This window comes from Mirounga leonina, unplaced genomic scaffold (assembly GCF_011800145.1).
Source record: "Mirounga leonina isolate KUSES-001 unplaced genomic scaffold, KU_Mleo_1.0 Mir_151, whole genome shotgun sequence".
Classification (NCBI taxonomy): domain Eukaryota; kingdom Metazoa; phylum Chordata; class Mammalia; order Carnivora; family Phocidae; genus Mirounga; species Mirounga leonina.
Window position 1 is genome coordinate 36,800,135 of NW_023270377.1, and position 22,578 is coordinate 36,822,712.

The 22,578-nt window shown below is 36.0% G+C and overlaps 1 protein-coding gene across 2 annotated transcripts in view; it reads right to left on the bottom strand.

The window, feature by feature from the left end:
* Window positions 1-601: 601 nt before the first annotated feature.
* HSPE1 (heat shock protein family E (Hsp10) member 1) overlaps window positions 602-22,578 on the bottom strand; it is a 40,592-nt gene continuing 18,615 nt past the window's right edge. For both annotated transcript variants that reach the window (XM_035007463.1, XM_035007461.1), the window contains 6 exons: window positions 13,417-13,517; window positions 9,464-9,506; window positions 9,185-9,271; window positions 4,086-4,165; window positions 2,796-2,907; window positions 602-2,668 (listed from right to left, as the gene is read on the bottom strand). In XM_035007463.1, the coding sequence (XP_034863354.1) occupies window positions 2,537-2,668; window positions 2,796-2,907; window positions 4,086-4,165; window positions 9,185-9,271; window positions 9,464-9,506; window positions 13,417-13,517 (555 nt within the window). In that variant the 3' untranslated portion in view covers window positions 602-2,536. The remainder of the gene's footprint in view (window positions 2,669-2,795; window positions 2,908-4,085; window positions 4,166-9,184; window positions 9,272-9,463; window positions 9,507-13,416; window positions 13,518-22,578) is intronic.

Below are 22,578 nucleotides of genomic sequence, written 5' to 3' on the forward strand. Positions count from 1 at the left end.
AAAACACCAAGAAACCTTTTAACCACATTCAACAAGTATCCAAAAAGGTATACAAAGCGGCGCCTGGGTGGTTCAGTCAGTTAAGCGTCTGCCTTCCGCTCAGGTCATGATCCCAGGGTCCTGGGATAGAGTCCCGCACTGGGCTCCTTGCTGGGCGGGGAGTCTGCTTTTCCCTCTCCCTGCTACTTCCCCTGCTTGTACACTCTGTCAAAAATAAATAAAATCTTTTTTTTTTTTAAGATTTTATTTATTTATTTGACAGAGAGAGAGATAGCGAGAGCAGGAACACAAGCAGGGGGAGTGGGAGAGGGAGAAGCAGGCTTCCTGCCGAGCAGGGAGCCCGATGTGGGACTCGATCCCAGGACCCTGGGATCATGACCTGAGCCGAAGGCAGACGCTTAACCATCTGAGCCACCCAGGTGCCCCAAGAACAGTAACTTTCATTTAGGTCTTACCTAGTACAGTGACTCAATTTCATAGTACAATGAGTATGAATGAGATGTCAGTATGAATACAAAAGCAAGCCTACAAACTGATGTTTTCTTTTTGGTTGGTTGGTTGTTTTATGATCAGCTCCAAACACAGTACAGGGAAAATGGAATGAGTAAGAAAAAACGTATTTTATTTCCCCGTTAACACCAAGTCATATTATTCAGAATGTGTCTCAAAATACTTAGCCAGATCACCAATCCCAGCCACTGCCTTAGTTCAAATGTTCACTAAGAAAATATGCAACAGAAATCCATTGTGAGACACCATCTATAGAGATCAGCTACATTGCTATATATCATTTATTAACTTAGTAATTTAGTCTCCCAATATTTAGCAAGTTTGTGTAAAAATTACTATTCCCATTGGTTTATAGTGACATTAATATAAATGCATAATTTCAAAGTCAACATTCCTTTCACTATGAACATAAAACTTAAAAAGATAGTTGTGGGTTAAAGTAATGACTGGCTGCTGGGATAGCACTGTTCAAGGCCAAATACACTGGCAGGCTTGGAAAGGCATAAATATATATACACATACACCTCAATTTGCTACTATTTTCCCACATTTCTGCTATACATCCTTGTTGTATAATATGGTATAAATTATTTCCTCAAATTTGAAAAAAAATCAAGATGAGTATGTTTTCATCTTCATTTCAAAATAACCCTTTTAAATGAAAAAAAGTTCCCATTTGTTAAGTCTGTTCAAGAGATGGACTTAAGTATTTTCTTCACTACATGTATAATTTTTTTTACCCTTAGTGCCTCATTACAACCAGTTTAGCAATAAGACCTCCAGTGCTTTGTTGAAAATTGCATTCAGTAGATTAAAGGCTGTAAAATCTGCAGTTGAATCTTTAAGACACTGAATCATAACAAAGTCCAAAAAATGTATGACCATCAACACCCTTGGAAGCTGTGAATTATTGCAAAAAAAACAAAAACAAAAACAAAACCACACACAAGTGCATATAATTCAAACATAAACTTTGTGGGGAAGGGATGTAAAATAAATACTACAGTATTTTTCAACTCTATTTAAATGTTATTTAGATGCTTAGATGAAAGGATTAATACTACTAACAAGAAGAACCAAACTATTTTAAAGATTGCTCTCCAAGTAATTAGAACAATTTTGCAAAACAAAGACAAGAGCCTATGCTAATACATTTTTCCTGTAGTGTAATGTAATTGCTAATATGAGGTATAATCTGTAAGCAATTAATACAAATATAAATAGGTATAAGCCACACTAACTCAAGTCTAGTGAAAAGCTTCTCAGCTAATGTAGTACGGATAGGGAATTAAGGGATATGAGAACGGAAGGACAGGGCAGGTTTCCAGTGGGAATGTCATTTCCATGCCTTATCACTATCATCATCTTGTATTTAACAGTCCGCTGTTGCTGAAAGGTAAATCCTTTCCAAGTATGCTGGTCTAGAATATACTTTATGTAGCACAGTAAGATTATATAAGTATTACTAATACTTCACTTGAATTTATATTTGGATTATACACATAATCATGTGTATCAAAACCTATAAACAGAATTTTAAAACATTTTCATCTCATTTTTGAAAAGTTAACAGTTAAGACTGAACTGTGTACTACAGAATTTTCTAGAATATCTAACCTAGGGGTAAAACCAAAGGAAAATATTACTATTTCTTTAGTAAACAGCTTGTGCGAAACCTCAAGCTCACTCATCTTTTTATAGATGGGTTTATTTGATGAGGATTGTGATCCAATGATTGTTTAGCAGCAATTTTACCAAACTGTAAATTCTTTTATTAACAGGCATTATAAACAGATAATACTAATCTTATTTAAAAACCATGAGTGCCACACTGGTGAATATACAGCTCATGAATAACTTAAAAAGTATTTCCCATTTTAAAAGGCAACACTCAGCATACAAAAACCTATACTAAACAAAGAAGCTATAATATGGATACATGATTGATGTGTCTAAAATGATATATATACAGTACATAATTATTGTTAATTATGTGATCAGTATATTTTTTTCTATATGATTCCCTTCATGCTTCACTTTCCCCAGAAACTGAATTCTGAACTTCCTCTTCTAAAATTGGTACAATCAGGTTATCCTTGGACATCAAATTATATTTCATCACAAATTTGGTAAACCGGTGACACAAAAATGTTTCGTTCTGTAGAGAGAAAGAAAAAAAGTTATTTTAACTTACTATTCAAAACCAAAAAACTAGACATAACATCAACATATATTATTGTCATTCTGATAAGAATGCATCAGGAGAATTAGTGAAATATACTTACTTCATACTCATCAAATATCTGCCGATGATGAAAATAAGCATGTGAAAATATTCTATAAATCCTACGGCATACTGATCCTAGTTTTGCTACAGATGATTCCTTTATGCTAACCCTAGAAATAGGAAAGAAATCAGATTCATAGAGCTGGGCAGATCTTACAAACAATACAGTCTAATCTTCTCAATCCACAAGCGTGGAAACTTACACCTAGGGGAAAAAAGTGACCAGTGCAAGGTCACAGTGCTAGCAGGTGGCAAGAGTAGGGCTAGGACCCCTGTTCTTTACTCCTGGGCCAGTGCTCTTTCTACCTAACCACAGTGCCTAAGAAATTCAGTATCACAAGTTTTGGAACGTTGTTAAAGTTCAATGCAATTAAATCCCTGACAAATCAAAATTTACTAAAACATAGCACTGACAACAGTAACACTTTGCCCACTACAGATGATTAAAACCACTAAAAGGAGTTTTTTATTCTATACAACTTCATTTTTTTTTTTTAATAAAAAATGCCTACAAATTTTGGTATTTAAAAAAATGTAAAAAAAAAAATGTAAGGGCGCCTGGCTCAGTCAGTGGAGCGGGCGACTCTTGATCTCGGGGTTGTGAGTTCAAGCCCCATGTCAGGTGTAGAGATTACTTAAAAAATAAAAAATTTTTAAAAATGTACATAGGATACTGAAGCAAAAAACAGTATTTTTTTTTAACATATTTTACATGAGCTCTATATTTGGGGGAAAGAATCTCCAAATCTATCCACCTGGTAACAGATATCTTAATAGAATAAAAGGCCACTCAACAAACCTCTCCAGTAATATATCACAATATAGAGAAGCTTCTTTCCAGATCTTAAAAACCTGTAGGCGAGGATAAGGAATCCTTCAAAAACAAGCAGTCCAACTTAGGAAATTCTGCTTTTTAGGCATGCTGTGTAAGAGGATGTTAGCTCTATCACAGAGATTCAAGTAAATAAATGTGTAAATATTCCAACTCTAAAACATGAGAGGGAGAGCCCTGGAGAATGACACACAGCAGCAGGGACTACACCCTTGACTAAACTGACCTGTGAGCTTTGGGAGCCAAGTCCTGCTGCTTTTAGTTTAACCACTACCTTAATTTCAAAATCTGAGTAATTTTGAACTAGCTAAATATACAACAGCCTAAAAAAAAAAAAAAAAAAAAAAAAGTTTAAAGAATACAATGCATTAACAGCAACCTAGTGTGTTTTAATAAAAATACCAATCTTTTAAATTAAGTCCAAAAAGTTTAACACCATTTAAAAATTTTATTTACCTGCTGGGAAAGTATTTATTGCTATTCAGAAGACATGCAGCACCATCAAGTGTATGTCTAGTATAGTCTATTGCAGGACACTATAAAAGAAAGGATATAAAAAATGCATCATACCTCTTATATAAGGTCTGTTTATTATATACTTGTCTTATTCCAAAAACCTGAGCATGTTTGAAGAAAAAAGTCTCTTACGATATCAGAATGACTGTAAAATTCAATGTTACAACAAATAAAGTTACATTAAAGAAGTAAAAAACGGTTGAAATTAATTTTAATGATATATTTAACTCTATATAGCCAAAATTATGTCAACATATAATTGATATAAAAATTATTAATGAGCTTCCTTGGGGTATTTAAAAATTAAGATGTAATTCACATACCATAAAATTTCTTTTAAAATATACAACTCTCAAGTTTTCAGTATATTTACAAATTTATGTAACCATCACCAACTACATTCCTGAACATTTTCATCACCCCAAAAAGAAACCCAGTATCAATTAGCAGTCACTTCTCATTCTCTCCTCCCCCTAACTTGAAGCAACAATTAATCTACTTTCTGTCTTCCATGGATTTGCCTGGGTATTTCCTAAAAACAGAGTAATACGGGGATGCCTGGGTGGCTCAGTTAAGCCTCGGACTTCTCTGATTTCGGCACAGGTCACAATCTCAGTTATGAGATAGAGCCCCACGTTGGGCTTGGAGCTGGGCATGGAGCCTGCTTAAGATTCTCCCTCTTTGGGGCGCCTAGATGGCTAAGTCGTCAACCATCTACCTTTGGCTCAGGTCATGATCCCAGGGTCCTAGGACTGAGTCCCGCATCGGGCCCCCGGCTCAGCAGGAAGCCTGCTTCTCCCTCTCACACTCCCCCTGTGTTCCCTCTCTTGCTGTGTCTCTCTCTGTCAAATAAATAAAATAAAATCTTAAAAAAAAAAAAAAAAAGATTCTCCCTCTCCCTCTGCTCCTCCCCCTCCCCCCACCCACATGGGCTCTCTCTCAAAAAAACAAAAACAAAAAAGGAATAATATGTGGCCTTTTGTGTCACTTAGCATGTTTTCAAGGCTCATCCACAGTGCAGCATAAGTATTTTATTTTTCTTTTATTCAGAATCTTTTTACACTTTAATGTTTCTAATATACAAAAAATGCTGTAATCCCTTATAGATGTCATTCCTTTTTATGGCTGAATATTCCACTGTGTGCATATACCACATTTTGTTTGTTTACTCATCATTAGTTATTGAAAATTTGGTTGAAACGTGTTTGGCTATCATGAACAGTGTAACTATATTAGTGTACAAGTTTTGTATGGACATATGTTCTCATTTCTTTTGGGTATATACCTAAGAGTGGAATTGCTAAGTCATAACTATGCTTACCTTTTTAAGGAACTTCCAAACTGTTTTCCAAAGTGGCTACTACAGTATTTTACAGTCCTATCATAGCAGTGTATGAGGATTCTACTATCTCAACATCCTGGCCAACACTGGTTATCTTTTATATTTTAATCATTCTAGTGGATGAACTGTATGCCATTGTGGAGTGTATCTTTTCTTTTTCCATTAAAAAAAATATGGTAAAATATATTTCAGATGAGGGCGCCTAGGTGGCTCAGTTGGTTGAGCAACTACCTTCAGCTTAGGTCATGATTCAGCTTAGGTCATGATTCGGGCTCCCTGCTCAGCAGGGAGTCTGCTTCTCCCTCTGACCCTCCCCCATCTCGTGCGTTCTCTCTCTCTCTCATTCTCTCTCAAATAGTCTTTTAAAAAAATATGATTCAGGGGCGCCTAGGTGGCTCAGTCGTTAAGCGACTGCCTTCGGCTCAGGTCGTGATCCTGGAGTCCCGGGATCGAGTCCCGCGTCGGGCTCCCTGCTCAGCGGGGGGTCTGCTTCTCCCTCTGACCCTCCTCCCTCTCACGCTGTCTCTCATTCTCTCTCTCGCAAATAAATAAATAAAATCTTTAAAATAAATAAATAAATAATAAAAAAATATGATTCAGATGAATTCTGCCATTTCAACCTTTTTTAAATGTACAACCCAGTGACAATTACATTCACTATTGTGCAACCATCACTACTATGTGTTTCCAACCAAAGGTTGTTTTTTAAAAGATTTTATTTATTTATTTGACAGAGAGAGAGACAGTGAGAGAGGGAACACAAGCAGGGTGAGTGTGAGAGGGATAGGCAGGCTTCCCACTGAGCAGGGAGCCCAATGCCCGGCTTGATCTCAGGACTCTGGGATCATGACCTGAGCTGAAGGCAGACACTGAATGACTGAGCCACCCAGGCACCCCAACCAAAGGTTTTTCATCATCCCAAACAGAAACTCTATAAACCATTAAGCAACAACATCCCATGCCCACCATCATTTCTAGATATTTCATGTAAGTGGAATCATACAGTATCTGTCCCTTTTGTGTCTGGCTTATTTCACTCAGCATAATGTCCTCAAGGTTCATCAACATTGTAGCATATATCAGAACTTCACTCTCTTTTTTGGCTGAATAATATTCCATTCTATACATTGTTTATCCATTTTCATTGTGGTTTTGATGATTAATGATGTTGAGCATCTTTTTTATGTTTACTGGCCATTTGTTTTTCTTCTTTAGAGAAATGTCTATTCAAATCTTTTGCTCATTTTTTAATTGGGTTCTCTTTTAACTGTTTAATTGCAAAAGTTCTTTATGTATCTGAATACCAGACCATTATCAGAGATATGATTTATAAAAAAATATTCTTCCCATTCTGCAGACTGTCTTCTCATTTCTTGACAGTGTCCTTTGAGGCAAAAATTCTTAATTTTGATAAAATCTGATCTATATTTTCTTCTTTAATTTGTGCTTTTGGTGTCATATCTAAGAAATCAGTGCCTAGTCCAAGGTCATGAAGAGTTACACATGTTTTTTCTAAGAGTTTTATAATTCTAGTTATTATATTTGGGGTTTTGATCCATTTTGAGCTTAATTTTACATAAGGTGTGAGGTAGCGGTCTAACTTCATTCTTTTGTATGCAGATATCCAGTTATCTCTTAATGAGCTATTTGACATTGTCTTTTAGTATTCTTTGAAATCAGTATTTTACTTTACACTTAGAGCACATCTCAGATTGGACTATCAACATTAAATGCTCCGTAGCCACCTGTGGTTCATAGCTATTGTTGTATCAGCATAAATTTAGATCTTTAACTGGTTTCTGAAAAAAAATTTTTTTGGAGTGGGGGGAAAGGTTTTACCTTGTTTTAGCTGCTTCCTTCCTTTTCTCACCCCCCCATTAATTCTCAGTTAACTCATCCTACTTTGTATCATTTTTAACAGCAAAAAGTTGGCAAAATACTCGTTACCAAATACTAACAAGCTTTTATAAATTCTATTTTGCCAAGTATCTATGTATAATGCTACTGCAGTCTGCATGTGACAAAGGACGAGCAGATAATAACACGTTATAACCTTTGTCACTTATCACTGTGTACAATTAACTCAATTTGCTTCTTTAATTCTCAAGGACATTGAGTAAATCATCACTGGTGGGGAGTATCCTGCCTCTTCCACTTCAGAATCCTCCCCATTCTTTTAAACCAGAAGAGCAACTTTCTTAGCTACTCATCTGGTAGTTGCTATTATTTCCTGCCTGCAAAATATTCCAAGAGTTCAGAAAGTATCTTTTCAAGATTTTCTTTTGTTTGTATTTTTCCAAAAATCCCTCTCCATACAACTACCACTTGAAAATTCTACCATTATCTGCCCTTGACACATGGACAATTCAAATGGAGCTTGTCTTCAGCAAGAAATGTTGCACTTTTAAGACTCATTCACATGACCTAATGCTATCTTACATTTAATATTAATCAAGAAAAAAGTAGATGCGACAAGGAGAGTATACATAAATCTCACAATACATCACAAACTGGGTATCTTTTCCACTCTAAAGTGAGAATAATGCATCTTCATTATTTGCCAAAATCAAACTAGCCTTCTTGATTCAATTTCCTAATTGCAACTAAATAGCAATAAACTGCTATGTGGGTTTTCCCAGATACAAAATGATACACAAATCTTAATATTGCTTCAATTAACTAACACAAAAGAAGTAACACCCTGAATGAAATCAGTCAACCAAGTAAGTACTATCTGCTTAGACAGGCAACCAAATAAGTACTATCTGCTTAGACAGGTACCAGATACTCCTTATTTTGGAGAATTTACATTCTCAAATAAAAGAACACCAGATGTTCATTTTGCAACTAGAAAGTCACCTGTTGTCAAGCCACAGAAGTCTAACAATAAAATGATCATCTGATGGTTTATAATTCTATAGAACTGGCCTAACCCAAATATTTTCAGTAAGTTTAAGTTTCAAGTAAAAAGTACTACAGATTAAAAGGGAATGCATATCAAGGGAAATGCAATGCATAAACAACCAGCTGTAATTTTTGAGATAACTAAGGAAAACTGAATTATGTACTGGCTATTAGATAATATGAAGGAATTATTTTTAACTAAAAATGTTCTATAAACAACTGCTACTTCCTATACCCTCACCTTGACAAAAACTAAATGAGGAGAAAACATGAATAACTTTTTCAATGTAGGACCAATGATGGAGAGGAAAATCATTATGGTGGGTTTCAAATAAATAGTAGGAAATATTAATAAAATGTAGAGTAAAAAATATTGACCTATAAAGTTAAAAAGCCCCAAAGCAACATTTCATTAACAGATTAAGCATCAACTAGTAATCACCAAGTTACTCCTATCAAAAGAAATTATGACTAAAAGAAATTATGACTGAACCAAAAAATTAAACAAGTATATGTCATCCATTATACATTAAATATCAGCATGATATGACAGATAATGTTATTCTGTGATAGCCAGCGAATCATAAAGTGAGTTCTAACCCATGATATTGCCCAGTTACAAAAATGATACTAATCATAAGAAATCCTAAAATAGCACTGTGGCAATAAATTTGCAATAAGAACTCTAAACCAAATGGCAAAATAAACAGTGAACACTAAAAATTTATCTACCACTCTCTTGGAGAGATTTAGGTTATGATGATATTAGTCATTCTATTTCATAATTTCTCACCTCTTTTGGAGTTTTATGAGCTGCACAAAGAAAAATCCATTGCTCAGTTGCTGTCATCTGAGTACATGTATCTGGATGGCATTCACTCTGTTACAAAAGAGTTACATTTCTTAATACGTAAAACAATAAAAAAAAGTTTATCATTTGGGTTACTACATTTCCATGTAAAATTCTAGAATAATTAGAAATGTTGGGTAAGTCTTTGTAAACACCTTAGGTTACAAAAACAGAAAAAAATCAGAACTTCCAAATATAGCTTTAACTTAAAGAAAATATTACCTGAAGTTTGACAGCAAGTCCATTTAGTTCAAGACAGAATTGCCTAAAAATGCAAATACATAAATGAAAAGTCTTATCCATTCTCCACATTTTTAGAATACTAATTGCCATTAGTACCATCCTTCCTCTCTCATCACCATTATCAACACCATCTGAATTTACATGGCACATTTCTTAAAAAGACATACAGATTAGTAAGTAAAACCCAAAACTAACAATCCTAATAATGTCCAATATCAGAGTACACTGAGTTGATCAGACTTATACACTGGAAATTCATACAATTTTTCTGAGAAGTAATTTGGAAATATATACTAAGACTCTTAGGAAGTGTATATTTTTTTCTAAGTCATTCTAAGAATTTATTCTAATAAAATAATCAAAATTCCATGCAGATATATGTACAAAGATGTTCACAGAGAATATACATAACATTTTTTTTGAAAATCAGCAATTGCAGAGTTGTAAATTGTTGGTATATACATAAACAAAGGTTATGTTTATATTCACAGTAAGATTCCAGTTATGTAAAAAATTATGTGTATATATCTATACACAAACATATATAGAAAAAGGACTAGAGACGCCTGGGTGGCTCAGTTGGTTAAGGGTCTGCCTTCGCCCAGGTCATGATCCAGGGGTCCTGGGATGTGTCCCACGTCAGGATCCCTGCTCAGCAGAGAGCCTGCTTCCTCTCCCTCTACCCCTCCCCGCTGCTTGTGCTGCTCTCTCTCTCAAATAAAATCTTAAAAAAAAAAAAAAGAAAAAGAAAAAGACTAGACATTTATATTCCTATATATTTTACAAGTTTTGTTCCAATTACAAACACCATGCTCCTTATAAAAAGTCAAACATGAATATATAATGTACAATAAGAAAATCCTCCATAATTCTACCACCTCTTTCCAAAAGTTATTATTTACAAGTAAATTTGATTTTCTATGCAAAGATTAAAATATACTGGGATCATATCATACACAATTTTGTAACTTGTTTTTTGGTCACTTAGTAGATTGTAAGCATTTTTTTCATGATATACTTTTCTTCTACAACTGCCAAACTGAGTATTATAAAGCCTAGAACAATGCTTGGAACATAGTAAGTGTTCAAAAAACATTTTTGAATAAATGAAGAATGAAGGAAATTTCATATCATCATTTTTAAACAAACTTGTTATTTTATATGAAAAAACAATTAATCGTCTATGTCATAAAGCTAACTTATTCTATTACTGTCAAAGTCAAAATACCGAACGCATTCCCTCTAAAAATCTTACCAAATTAATCACTATTATGTTTCCCCAACAAATGAGAACAATCTGATTCCCTAAAAATGCAAAGCGAAAACCTACAAAGGTAGAAGATAAAAGAGAGTCCCAAAGGGCAAAAACAAAACAAATAAAAACCCTGCCCACATATGAAAGAAAAACTACTTAAAGTATATGATAACAGAAGAAAGCAAATAAGGAGTCAAATTTTCACTTGTCTGTGAATGTATTTCCTTTCAGATCCCTAACAATAATGCTGTTCTTAGATCACAAAAATAACACTATTTCTGAATCATCACATCACCCTCTACTGCCCCATATCTGTAGCCTGCATGTTACATATAGGTTTTTTTGTTTTGTTTTGTTTTAAGATTTATTTAATTATTTGACAGAGAGAGACACAGTGAGAGAGGGAACACAAGCAGGGGGAGTGGGAGAGGGAGAAGCAGGCTTCCCGCCAAGCAGAGAGCCCAATGTGGGGCTCAATCCCAGTACCCTGGGATCATGACCTGAGCCGAAGGCAGACACTTAACAACGGAGCCACCCAGGCGCCCCTTACATACAGGTTTTTGAGTTGTTTTCCACTAAGTGGTAATAAAGACAGGTGGTGAAAAATAAGTTTCTCATCTAGTTTAGCTCACTTATGGACCAACAGCAAAATTAAGCTACTGATTTGGCAGTGTTATGGGTACAAACTGTGGCACACAGTACAAATATAACAGCTTCAAGTTAATTCATCATAGGGCTAACACATACAGTTGTGCAGCTGAAGAGACAAACCAGAGCTGAAATCCGGCCTACACTGTAATCTCTAAACCATGGGGGATCCTGACATAGGATTGTATCCACTCAGAAGGGGGGGGAGGGGACATCTTTTCCTAATTACAAAGATTCCATATGGGCTAGTGAGAGATTTGAATGAAGTCCTGTTAACATCATAATATTAACCAATGAGAGCAAGTATTAAGCCTCAAATCAATTACACCAAGTACATGAAAAAAACCAAAAAGCTACTTTTGAAACTCTTCTTGGTGAACTATAAAGATGTATACACTATGATAAAAACATAAAAGAATATATGTGATGTATAATACATAAATATCAAACCAAAATAAATTGGATAGTATTCAAGGGAAAAAATAAAAATAACAGTATCAGAACAGAACAGGATAAAGATTTTATAAGTTTTGTATATTGCATATTTTATAGTCTAAGTTAAATAAGGAGAAGTAGGGGTGCCTGGGTGGCTCAGTCGTTAAGTGGCTGCCTTCGGCTCAAGTCATGATCCCAGGGTCCTGGGATCGAGCCCCGCATCAGGCTCCCTGCTCAGCGGGAAGCCTGCTTCTCCCTCTCCCACTCCCCCTGCTTGTGTTCCCTCTCTCGCTATGTCTCTCTCTGTCAAATAAATAAATAAAATCTTTAAAAAAAAAAAAAAAATCAACTCAAAAAGTAACAAACCCTGATGAACATATATCTCATGCTACATTCTTTATATTTAACCTATCAACTCATCTCAGTTCCCATTTATAGTGGGAAGTTTGTAACTTCTGGAAACAACTTAGTAACTTCAGGATTTAGCTGCTTTGAAAGTTAACTCTAGTTAACTAATCATTCACTAGTCATCAATTCTCTCATTCAAAGGGCATCATGGAAAGTGCCCAAACTCCTTACTTCAGAATTACAATTAATCTTTAAAGATTTATTTATTTGAGAGAGAGAGAGAATGAGCACATGTGTACACATACGCTTGCAATCCTGGGGGAGGGACAGAGAAAGAGAATCTCCAGCAGACTACTCACTGAGTGAGGAGCCTGACGGGGGCTCGACCTCATGACCCTGAGATCATGACCTGAGCTGAAATCAAGAGTCGAACACTTGTGGCGCCTGGGTGGCTCAGTCGTTAAGCGTCTGCCTTCAGCTCAGGTCATGATCCCAGGGTCCTGGGATCGAGCCCCACATCGGGCTCCCTGCTCAGCGGGAAGCCTGCTTCTCCCTCTCCCACTCTCCCTGCTTGTGTTCCCTCTCTCTCTGTCTCTCTCTCTGTCAAATAAATAAATAAAATCTTTAAAAAAAAAAAAAAAAAAGAGTCGAACACTTAACCTACAGCCACTCAGGTGCCCCCAGAATTAAAATTAATCTTTATTTATCACATGGAGGACTAGAAGTTCACAGTAGTTAATAGGCAACTCATCAGATACCAAGCCTAGACTAGGACCTTCTTGTGATCCTCTATAGAGAAATAAAGTTAGTATGAGTGGATAAATAGAAATAATGCATTTGTGATTAAGGGATAATTTGTGGTTAAGAAAAACTGTGTAGAGGCACCTGGCATGACTCAGAGCATGCAACTCTTGATCTTGGGGTTGTGGGTTCAAGTCCCACGATGGGTGTAGAGATTACAAGAAAAAAAGAGAGAAAAAGAGAAAGAGAGAAGGGGGGGGAGAGGGAGACAGAGAGAAAGAACAAAAGAACAAAAAGCTGTGTAAATAGATAATAATGCCCATACCCATAAATGAAGAAAACAATCACAAAGTTGAAAACTTTATCACACTGAAAACACAAAAGCTTTTAAATTTGGCTTTTTAGTCTGTGATTACATAATGTTGCAATTCATAATCATCAACATTAAAGGTTATTTTTACAAGCGGAAGTACTATTACTATTTTGATATATCATGAAGATTTACCTTAAATGTTCATATTTCCATACACCTTCATCTTGGCCTTCAGGTGGTTCAAGAATTTTGTCAATATTGGAACAATCTGCTCGTATGTTTTGTTGAATATACTATAAAAAAAAAGTTCTCAAAGTTAATTAAAATATTATACTTCATGATAAATCTTATGTTAAATATATTTAATTTCTGAATACATGGCTGCTCTTATGTTCCAACATTTCTGGGTTATACATAAAATAGGAAACCACGTACAGAATCATAATCACTAATTCAGAAGAAGGGAGGTAACCCTTACCTATGCTTTCTCCAATTCAACTTCTCTGGGATATGATCTACCATGTAAGTGCAGATATGGTACTTACCAGGACTGGATGTGGATCAAAACTGTAAACTATAATTTTCATAAAAACATAAAATGTAGACAATATAACTGTGGTACATAATATAGGATTCCACTAATATCAATTATCTAGAACAGGCAAATCTAGAACAGGCAAATCTATGGAGACAAAAAATAGTAGTTGTTTAGGACTAAGGAAAGAAGAGGAGACAAAGGAGAATGGAGATAACTGCTAATGTGAATGAGATTTCTTTCAGGTGGGGAATGAAGATATTCTAAAATCAGATTGTGGTAATGGTATACAACCCTGTGAATATACTAAAAACCATGTACGTGGGCGCCTGGGTGGCTCAGTCGTTAAGTGTCTGCCTTCAGCTCAGGTCATGATCCCAGGGTCCTGGGATCGAGTCCCACATCAGGTTCCCTCCTCGGCGGGAAGCCTGCTCTCCCTCTCCCACTCCCGCTGCTTGTGTTCCTGCTCTCGCTATCTCTGTCTCTGTCAAATAAATAAATAAAATCTTTAAAAAATAAAAAAATAATAAAAATAAAAACCACGTACGTATATCTTAAATGGGTGATTTCTATGGTATGTGGTATCCAATAAAGTTGTTTTAAAAAAGTGACTAGCAGAAAAACTAAGTTAAAAGAAAAAAAAAGGCATGGACATTCACTTTTATTTATCTTTTCTTTTTTTAAAGATTTTATTCATTTATTTGACAGACAGAGACAACGAGAGCGGGGAACACAAGCAGGAGGAATGGGAAAGGGAGAAGCAGGCCTCCCGCTGAGCAGGGAACCCGATGCAGGGCTGGATTCCAGGACCCTAGGATCATGACCTGAGCCAAAGGCAGACGCTTAAAGACTGAGCCACCCAGGCGCCCCACTTTTAATTTAAATAAAATAAAATAAAACTTTAAATTTCAGATCTTTTTAATGTTTCATTCAATCTATGATTTAAATACTCTGAAATTTGAGAGAGAGAGAGAGAATGAGCACATGTGTACACATACGCTTGCAATCCTGGGGGAGGGACAGAGAAAGAGAATCTCCAGCAGACTACTCACTGAGTGAGGAGCCTGACGGGGGCTCGACCTCATGACCCTGAGATCATGACTTGAGCTGAAATTTGAATAGGCTAAATTAGATTAAAATGCCTGATTACAGAAACTTAAACTACAGGGCCTTTTTACACCTATCTATTATGCTTATTTTCAGGCAACGTTTCTTGAGTATTACTCTCATGTGAAAAGCCTGCTCAGAAGATTTTAATGACTCCCTAACGCCTATTTAAACCATTCTTCCTGATTTTCTGACCCTATCCTAAGTTTCAAAGTTCTGCATGAAACTGATTCTCTCAAGCAGAAAATAGCAAATTCTTTACCTTTTCCACTGGCCACCTCAAACTCCATACAATTCTTTCCAAATTCCTTCTCCCCCAGCACATTCAAATCTTTCCTGATTATTCTAGTACTCACAGAACTCCCTCTGATTTCCTCCATTTGTCACTATATAATCTAAATTAGCAATTTGTCTATGCACTCTTATCTTTCCTGCTCCCATTATACCTCCTATAGAACTTTTACAAGCATTTATTTATATTTAATATATAGCACTTAGTTATTTTTGAGGGTCTCCCTCAAATAAAGAGACTTAGTTTTGTTTTAAATTTTAGTATTAGCATCTGGCACATAGGAGATTTTTAACAAATTTTTATTGTCTTTTCCTAAACTACATTACTTGAAGTCAAGGATAAAGATATGTAATTACCTGAAATGTTAAAGCCGTGAAGGATTAGGGAGAAAAAATTTACCAAAAATGGAATGTAGACCCTGATTCTTTAATATTCTTTAGTGGTCCCAAAAACAGTTTGGTAGTTAGCACACAAAAATATATTCTCTGCAACATGGTTTGCTCATAATCAATATTAATTTTTTAACCACATATTTAATAACAATTTACTTATAATAATTAAATTTTTTATAAGTAGAATTACAAGTTGTCAATCTTTAGGGAATCTAGAATCCTTTTACACAAATCTAGACAATTTGTGTAAAATATTTAAGAGAACAGAAGAAATCCTTAACTTTGAAAGAAAGCAAAAATGTCATTGTTTTCTGAACTGTCCTCCATACTTTTATGCAAATAGAGACAGTTATCTTTAAAACGAGCTAAAAAAAAAAAGTAAATGTCTTAATGCTCACTGAATTTAACTTTTATCTTAGGGAACTCTTTACATTGTTTCTGAGTAATATCACTAATTTCTGTTTATTCTGGAAAATTATTTTTATCACCCTCAAAAACTATCTGAAAACTAACGATTTATAAACTGCAACATGTTTCTCTATTCTGTCACACATCATAATGTGATATAAATCTAAACTAGGATTAATTTTTTCATGTGCATCAGAAGACAGACAAACATAAAATTAGAAAAAAAGAATTAGCTCTATCATGAAAAGCTTGAATATTAAGTACCTCTTCAACATTACCTTTATTATGTTGTTTAGTAATTCAGTTAAACAGAAGAGCATTTACCATTACTACTTAAAACTTCTGCTTCTGAATTTTAATGCTAAGACTTTTTGAAACTGAGTAAACTGTACAACTATTACTTAAGAAACTGGCTTTGTAATCTTTAAGGAAATCTACAAAAAAAAAAAAAAAATCCAGAAAACAACCTCATAACAATAGTGTTCTTTATGCTTCTAAGGACTTTAAAATCCTAACTTATTACCATTTCTTGAAAAGAAACTTTTTGTTAGCTTCCAAAGGCATTACCACTTCTACCTGATACTGTCACCTTGATCAAGCTCACTAGCATTTCAGATGCTCTCAGTATATATACTCACTTCCCAAGCCTTTCAAGTCTCCTCAGTACAGTAATTACTATATCAGATTTTAGACTAAGTCAAAAACAGCATGAAATTCTTCTTCCTTCTGTTATGAAAAAGGCAGAAATATATCTTTCTAGTGATTTCCTGTGGGCTATAATTATTAATAATTACAATGATCTAGTACTGTATTTTATGTAAGACTTTTCCTAAAGCAGTTTTTAGAAATCATTTGGAAAGAGTAAAATACACAGTAAAATACCATGCAAAAGCATTTTATTGCTTCCACTTCTGGGTAAGATGGAGTAAACACACATCAACTTTTCTCTCCTGGAGCGCCTGGGTGGCTCAGTCATTAAGCAACTGCCTTCAGCTCAGGTCATGATCCCCAAGTCCTGGGATCGAGCCCCGCATCAGGGAGCCCACCTCTCCCTCTGCCTGCTGCTTCCCCTACTTGTGCTCTCTGTCAAATAAATAAAATTTCTCTCCCACTGAACAAAACCATAAAATCTGGACAGAACTCAAAGTGCAGTAATTTGAGGTCTCTGTAAAGCAAGTATCAGAAAGAGGACCTGGAAAGAACACCAGAATTCAAAGTATCACTGAACTGGCAGTGAGTTTGCTGTCTTTCTTTTGTCCTCTGGTATCCCCTAGCCTCAACTCAATTCAGGATAAAACCCAAAAATTAGCACTGTTGGTGCTGAGAGATCCAGGAGAAACTACATAGTTCCGTCTCAAGGAGTGGAAAATGGCACTCCAAAAACTCAACAAGAGTGGAAGAAAGCTCCTGGGTTTTTGCCCTCTGCTTTTTCTCCCCTCTCACAGTCTACACCTGAGACAATTCCACAGTGGCAGCAAAAGCAGCTGCCAACAGAAAAATGCAAGAGACAAAATTCTCAGGAAGAGAACCCCATCCTCTCCATCTGGTGGTGGGATCAAACCTTATTTCTTTTTCTCTCTTTACCTTCCACAACTGCCAACACAATTCTAGTAAGTGATTTCTGGCTGGAGGACCAAATAGATGGGCCCCAGGAAACCAGAATGTATCAGAGAGATATTAGAGACAGTGAAGCTCAGAGAAGTGATCCCATAAAGGTGTTTAGGAACTCCTGGGCTCTATCCTAATCTATGCATGCCCACATGCATTGATCTGATCATAATTTGCGTATGACAGATGGAGAACTGAGCTAATGGATATACCTTCACCCAGGCTGACCATGGGTTGGTACACACAGAACAGATTCAAGGAGTAGTGCAAAGGCTTTGAAAACTGAACCAACACTGGAACCTCAATCTGGCTGGAACCTGCAGCCTGTATCTAATCAGGTCAAAAGCCTACTAAAACAAAAATATCAACGTTCTCCATGGGATTAAATAAAACCAGAGTCCAAACATAAATTCAAAATGTCCAGAATACAATCCAAAATTACTTGGTATACAAAGAACACATGAAAATATCAACTCAAGAAGATGAGTGTGCTGGGGGAAGGGAGTAGTGAGAAGTTGTTATTGTTTAATGGGCACAGAGTTTCACCTGTTAAAGTTGAAAAGTTCTTTTAAAAAAAGATGAAAGGGCAACTTCTCGGGTCCCCTCCCTCTTCGGGAGCTTCTTATTATCACTCAATAAACTTTGCTTTGCTGACCACCAAAAAAAAAAAAATCTGCAGATAAGAGGTGGTAATGATGGCACAATAATGTGAATGTACTTAATGCCACACAGAACTGTACACTTAAGGGGCCCTAGCTGGCACAGTTGGTAGAACATGTTGGGGGTAGAGTTTACTTAAAAAATTAAACTAAAAACTTAAAAAAAAGTACACTTAAAATGGCAAAGTGGTAAATTTTATACTACATATATTTACCACAATAGAGAAAAGCAGAGTGAACAACAAACAGGAAAACCCAAAGAAATCCATGCCTAGACACATAATCAAAGTGCCAAAAACTAAAGATAAGCCATTGAAAAAAAGACACAGGACCTATAAAATATTTTAAAAACTGCAGCTTTCTCATCAGAAACCATAGATAGGAGGGAATGGCACATGTTCAGAGTACTCAAAGAAAAGAATGGGGCACCTGGGTGGCTCAATCGGTTGAGAGTCTGCCTTTGGCTCAAATCATGATCCCAGGATCCTGGGATTGAGTCCTGTGTTGTCCTCATCGTCGGGCTCCCTACTCAGGGAGGAGTCTGCTTGTCTCTCTCCCTCTGTGCCTCCCCGCTCCCCCCCCATGCTCACTTGCTTTCTCGCTCTCAAAATAAATAAAATCTTAAAAAAAAAAAAAGTCAACCCAGAATTCTGTACCTAACAAAAATACCCTTCAGGAATGAAGATAAAGACATTATCAGATGAAAGAAAACTAAAGATAACTCCTAGCCAGCAGATCACTCTAAAAGAATTGCTAAAGGAAGTACTTTTAGACAAAAGGAAAAGAATAAATAACACTGGAAGAAAACTTAGAATATCAGGAGCAACATAAATTATAAATATCTGGGTATAAATATAATAGGCCATCTCCTCCTGAGTTCTTTAAAATATGTTTGGCAGATGAAAGCAAAAAATATAACATTGTCTGATGAGGTTTTCAATGTAGGTAGCTGTAATACAGGCAACAAAAGCATAAAGGGATAATGAAATCTATAGGAAGGTAGTTTTTACATTTCAATTAAAGTGGTTAAAACACTGATTCTAAGTAGACTGAAAAGTATTTAGTAATCTCTAGAGCAATTATCAAAAATATTATATAAAGAGATACTCGGGGCACCTGGGTGGCTCAGTTGGTCAAACACCTGCTTTCGGCTCAGGTCATGATCCCAGGGTCCTGGGATCAAGCCCCACATCAGGCTCCTTGCTAAGCAGGGAGCCTGCTTCTCCCTCTCCTGCCCCGTACCTCCCCGCCCCCGCCGCTTGTGTGTGCGTGCTCTCTCTATTGAATAAATAAAATCTTTTAAAAATAATAAATAAAAAAATAAAGAGATACTCAAGGGGTGCCTGGGTGGCTCAGTCGGTTAAGTGTCTGACTTTGGTTCAGGTCATGATCTCAGGGTCCTGGGATCAAGCCCTGCAACTTGCTCCCTGCTCAGCGGGGAGTCTGCTTCTCTCTCTCCCTCTGACCCGTGCTCACTCTCTCTCTCTCATATAAATAAATATTTTTAAAAATAAGAATTAAAAAAAGATACTCAAAATTAGAATTAAAATAATAAAAATGCGCACTCTGTAAAAAGGCAGAAAAGGGGAAAGGAACAAAAAAAAGGAGGGAACAAACTGAAAACAAGTAATACGATGGCAGTAATATAAATCTAAACATATCTACCAATAACTAAATTAATATTAAATGGCCTAAATACACCCATTGAAAGACAAAGACTATCACAAAGAACAAGGAAAACGACCCAGCTGTACGCTGACTACAAAAAACTTACTTCAAATATAATGATTTAGGTAGGTTAAAAGTAAAAGGATGGAAAAAGATATACCATACAAACATCAATCAAGAGGAAGCTGCAAGGAATGAAAAGTCAAAACTAAAAAAAAAAAAAAAAACAACAATCAGAGCACCTGGCTAGCTCAGTTAGTGGAGCATGTGACTCTTAATCTCGGAATTATGAGTCTGAGCCCCAAACTGGGTGTAGATATTACTTAGACATAAAAATTTTTTAAATTTTTTAAAAAAATCAATGGATACACTATATTAATATACAAAGGGAAAAAACCACAATCATCTCAATGCAGAAAATGCATTTGACAAAACATCTTCTCATGATAAAAATCCTAAGAAAACTAAGTATAGAAGAGAACTTCCTTGGGCGCCTGCGTGGCTCAGTCGTTAAGCGTTTGCCTTCAGCTCAGCTCATGATCCCAGGGTCCTGGGATCAAGCCCCACGTCAGGCTCCTGCTTCGCAGGAAGTCTGCTTCTCCCTCTCCCACTCCCCCTGCTTGTGTACCCTCTCTGTCAAATAAATAAAATCTTAAAAAAAAAAAAAAGAAGAAGAAGAGAACTTCCTAATTATAATGAAGGGCATTTATGAAAACCCATGGGTAACATCATACTCAATGCTGAAAGACTGAAAGGTTTCCCTCTAGAATCAGAAAAGAGACAAGGATGCCAGCTTTCACCACTGCTATTCAACAATGTGCAGAATTTCTAGCCAGAGCAATTAGACAAGAAAGATAAATAAAAGACTATCTCTACTTGCAGATGACATAATCCTATATACAGAAATCCCAAAGAATCCACAGGAAAGCTAATAAATCTAATAAACAAAATCAGCAATAGCAGGATACAAGATCAATATACAAAAATCAGTTGTGTTTGTATACACCTTCAATGAATAATCCAAAAAGGAAATTAAGAAACCAATTCTAGGGGTTCCTAAGTGGCTCAGTTGGTTAAGTGACTGCCTTCTGCTCAGGTCCTGATTTCAGGGTCCTGGGAGCGAGCCCCACATCAGGCTCCCCACTCAGAAGGGACTGCCTCTCCCCCTGCTGTTGTGCAACCAAAGAAAAGCCCTGGACCCTGTGGCTTCATTGGTGAATTTTACCAAACATTTGAAGAACACCAATCCTCCTCGAACTCTTCCAAAAAATCAAAGAGGAGGGCATACTTCCTAACTCATTCTATGAAGCCAGCATTGCACGATACCAAAGCCAAACAAAGACAATCGAGGAAAACTAGAAACCAATAACCCTTATGAACATTGATACAAAAATCCTAGCAAGCCTAATTCAGCAGCAAATTAAAAAGATTATACATCATGATCAAGTGAGATTTATTCCTAGAATGCAAGGATGGTTCAACATGCAAAAACTGATCAATACACCACATTAACAAAATGAAGGGGGGAAAACCCCACATGTTCATTTCAATTGGTGCATTTGAAAAATTCAACACCTTTTTAGGATAAAAACAGTCAACAAACTAGAAATAGAAGGAAACTAGTAACATAATAACCCCACATAATAAAGGTCATATATGAAAAACCCACACTGCACCTCATACTCAATGTGCAAGACTGAAAGGTTTACTCTAAGATCAAGAACAAGATAAAGATGCCTGCTTTTGCCACTTCTATTCAAAGCAGTATTGGAAGTTCTAGCCAGGCAATTAGGTAAGAAATCCTGATTAGAAAGGAAGATGACCTGTTTACAGATGACATGCTCTCAATATGTAGAAAACCCTATAGATTCCACAAAAAAATTGTTCAAATAAATTCAATGAAGTAGCAGCACACAACCTCTACTTTTTATAAAAAAAATATTTTTTTATTTGAGAGAGTGAGAGAGCGAGCACACGAGCAGCAGAAGAGGGAGAAGGAGAGGGAGAAGCAGACTCCCCTGCTAAGCAGAGAGTCTGACCCAGGGCTGACCTCAGGACCCTAGGATCATGACCTGAGCTGGAGGCAGATGCTTAACGGACTGAACCATCCAGGCGCCCACAACCTCTACTTTCAAAGGGAGAAATACCTATACACTTTTCCTCTAATTTTTCCCAATTTCCAGGCATAGAGCTCTAGGTTTATATTTCTGTATCCTCCACAAGGCTTATCTCATTGCCCAATAAATATTTGTTTGAACAATACATTCTTAAAAGGCAATGAACAAATAGCCATTCATTCATGAATGCTTGTCCATTTCCTGGGCTAAGTATCTAAATATTATACTGAGTCCATTCTAAAGGTTTTTAGGATTTGTTAATATCATCAATTGTTTTTTATGCTCAAAGAATTCAACTATATTCCTATTTCATTTTCCGGGATCCTCAAATAACACAATAAATCCAAATAGCCATCTATGTTTATTATCTAGCCATCAAGATAAAGCCAAATGGCCTCTCTGTTGTGTATTTTTCCTTTAAATATGTTAACCAATGTCTAGTCCAATATACTAGTGCACCCTAATTTCAGTCATCCTTTTGTTAACCCCTTAAAGCAACTTTTAATAATTAGCTATAGAAACTATTTTTCCCCAGATTATAGATTTTATTCATTTTGGAAGAACTGCT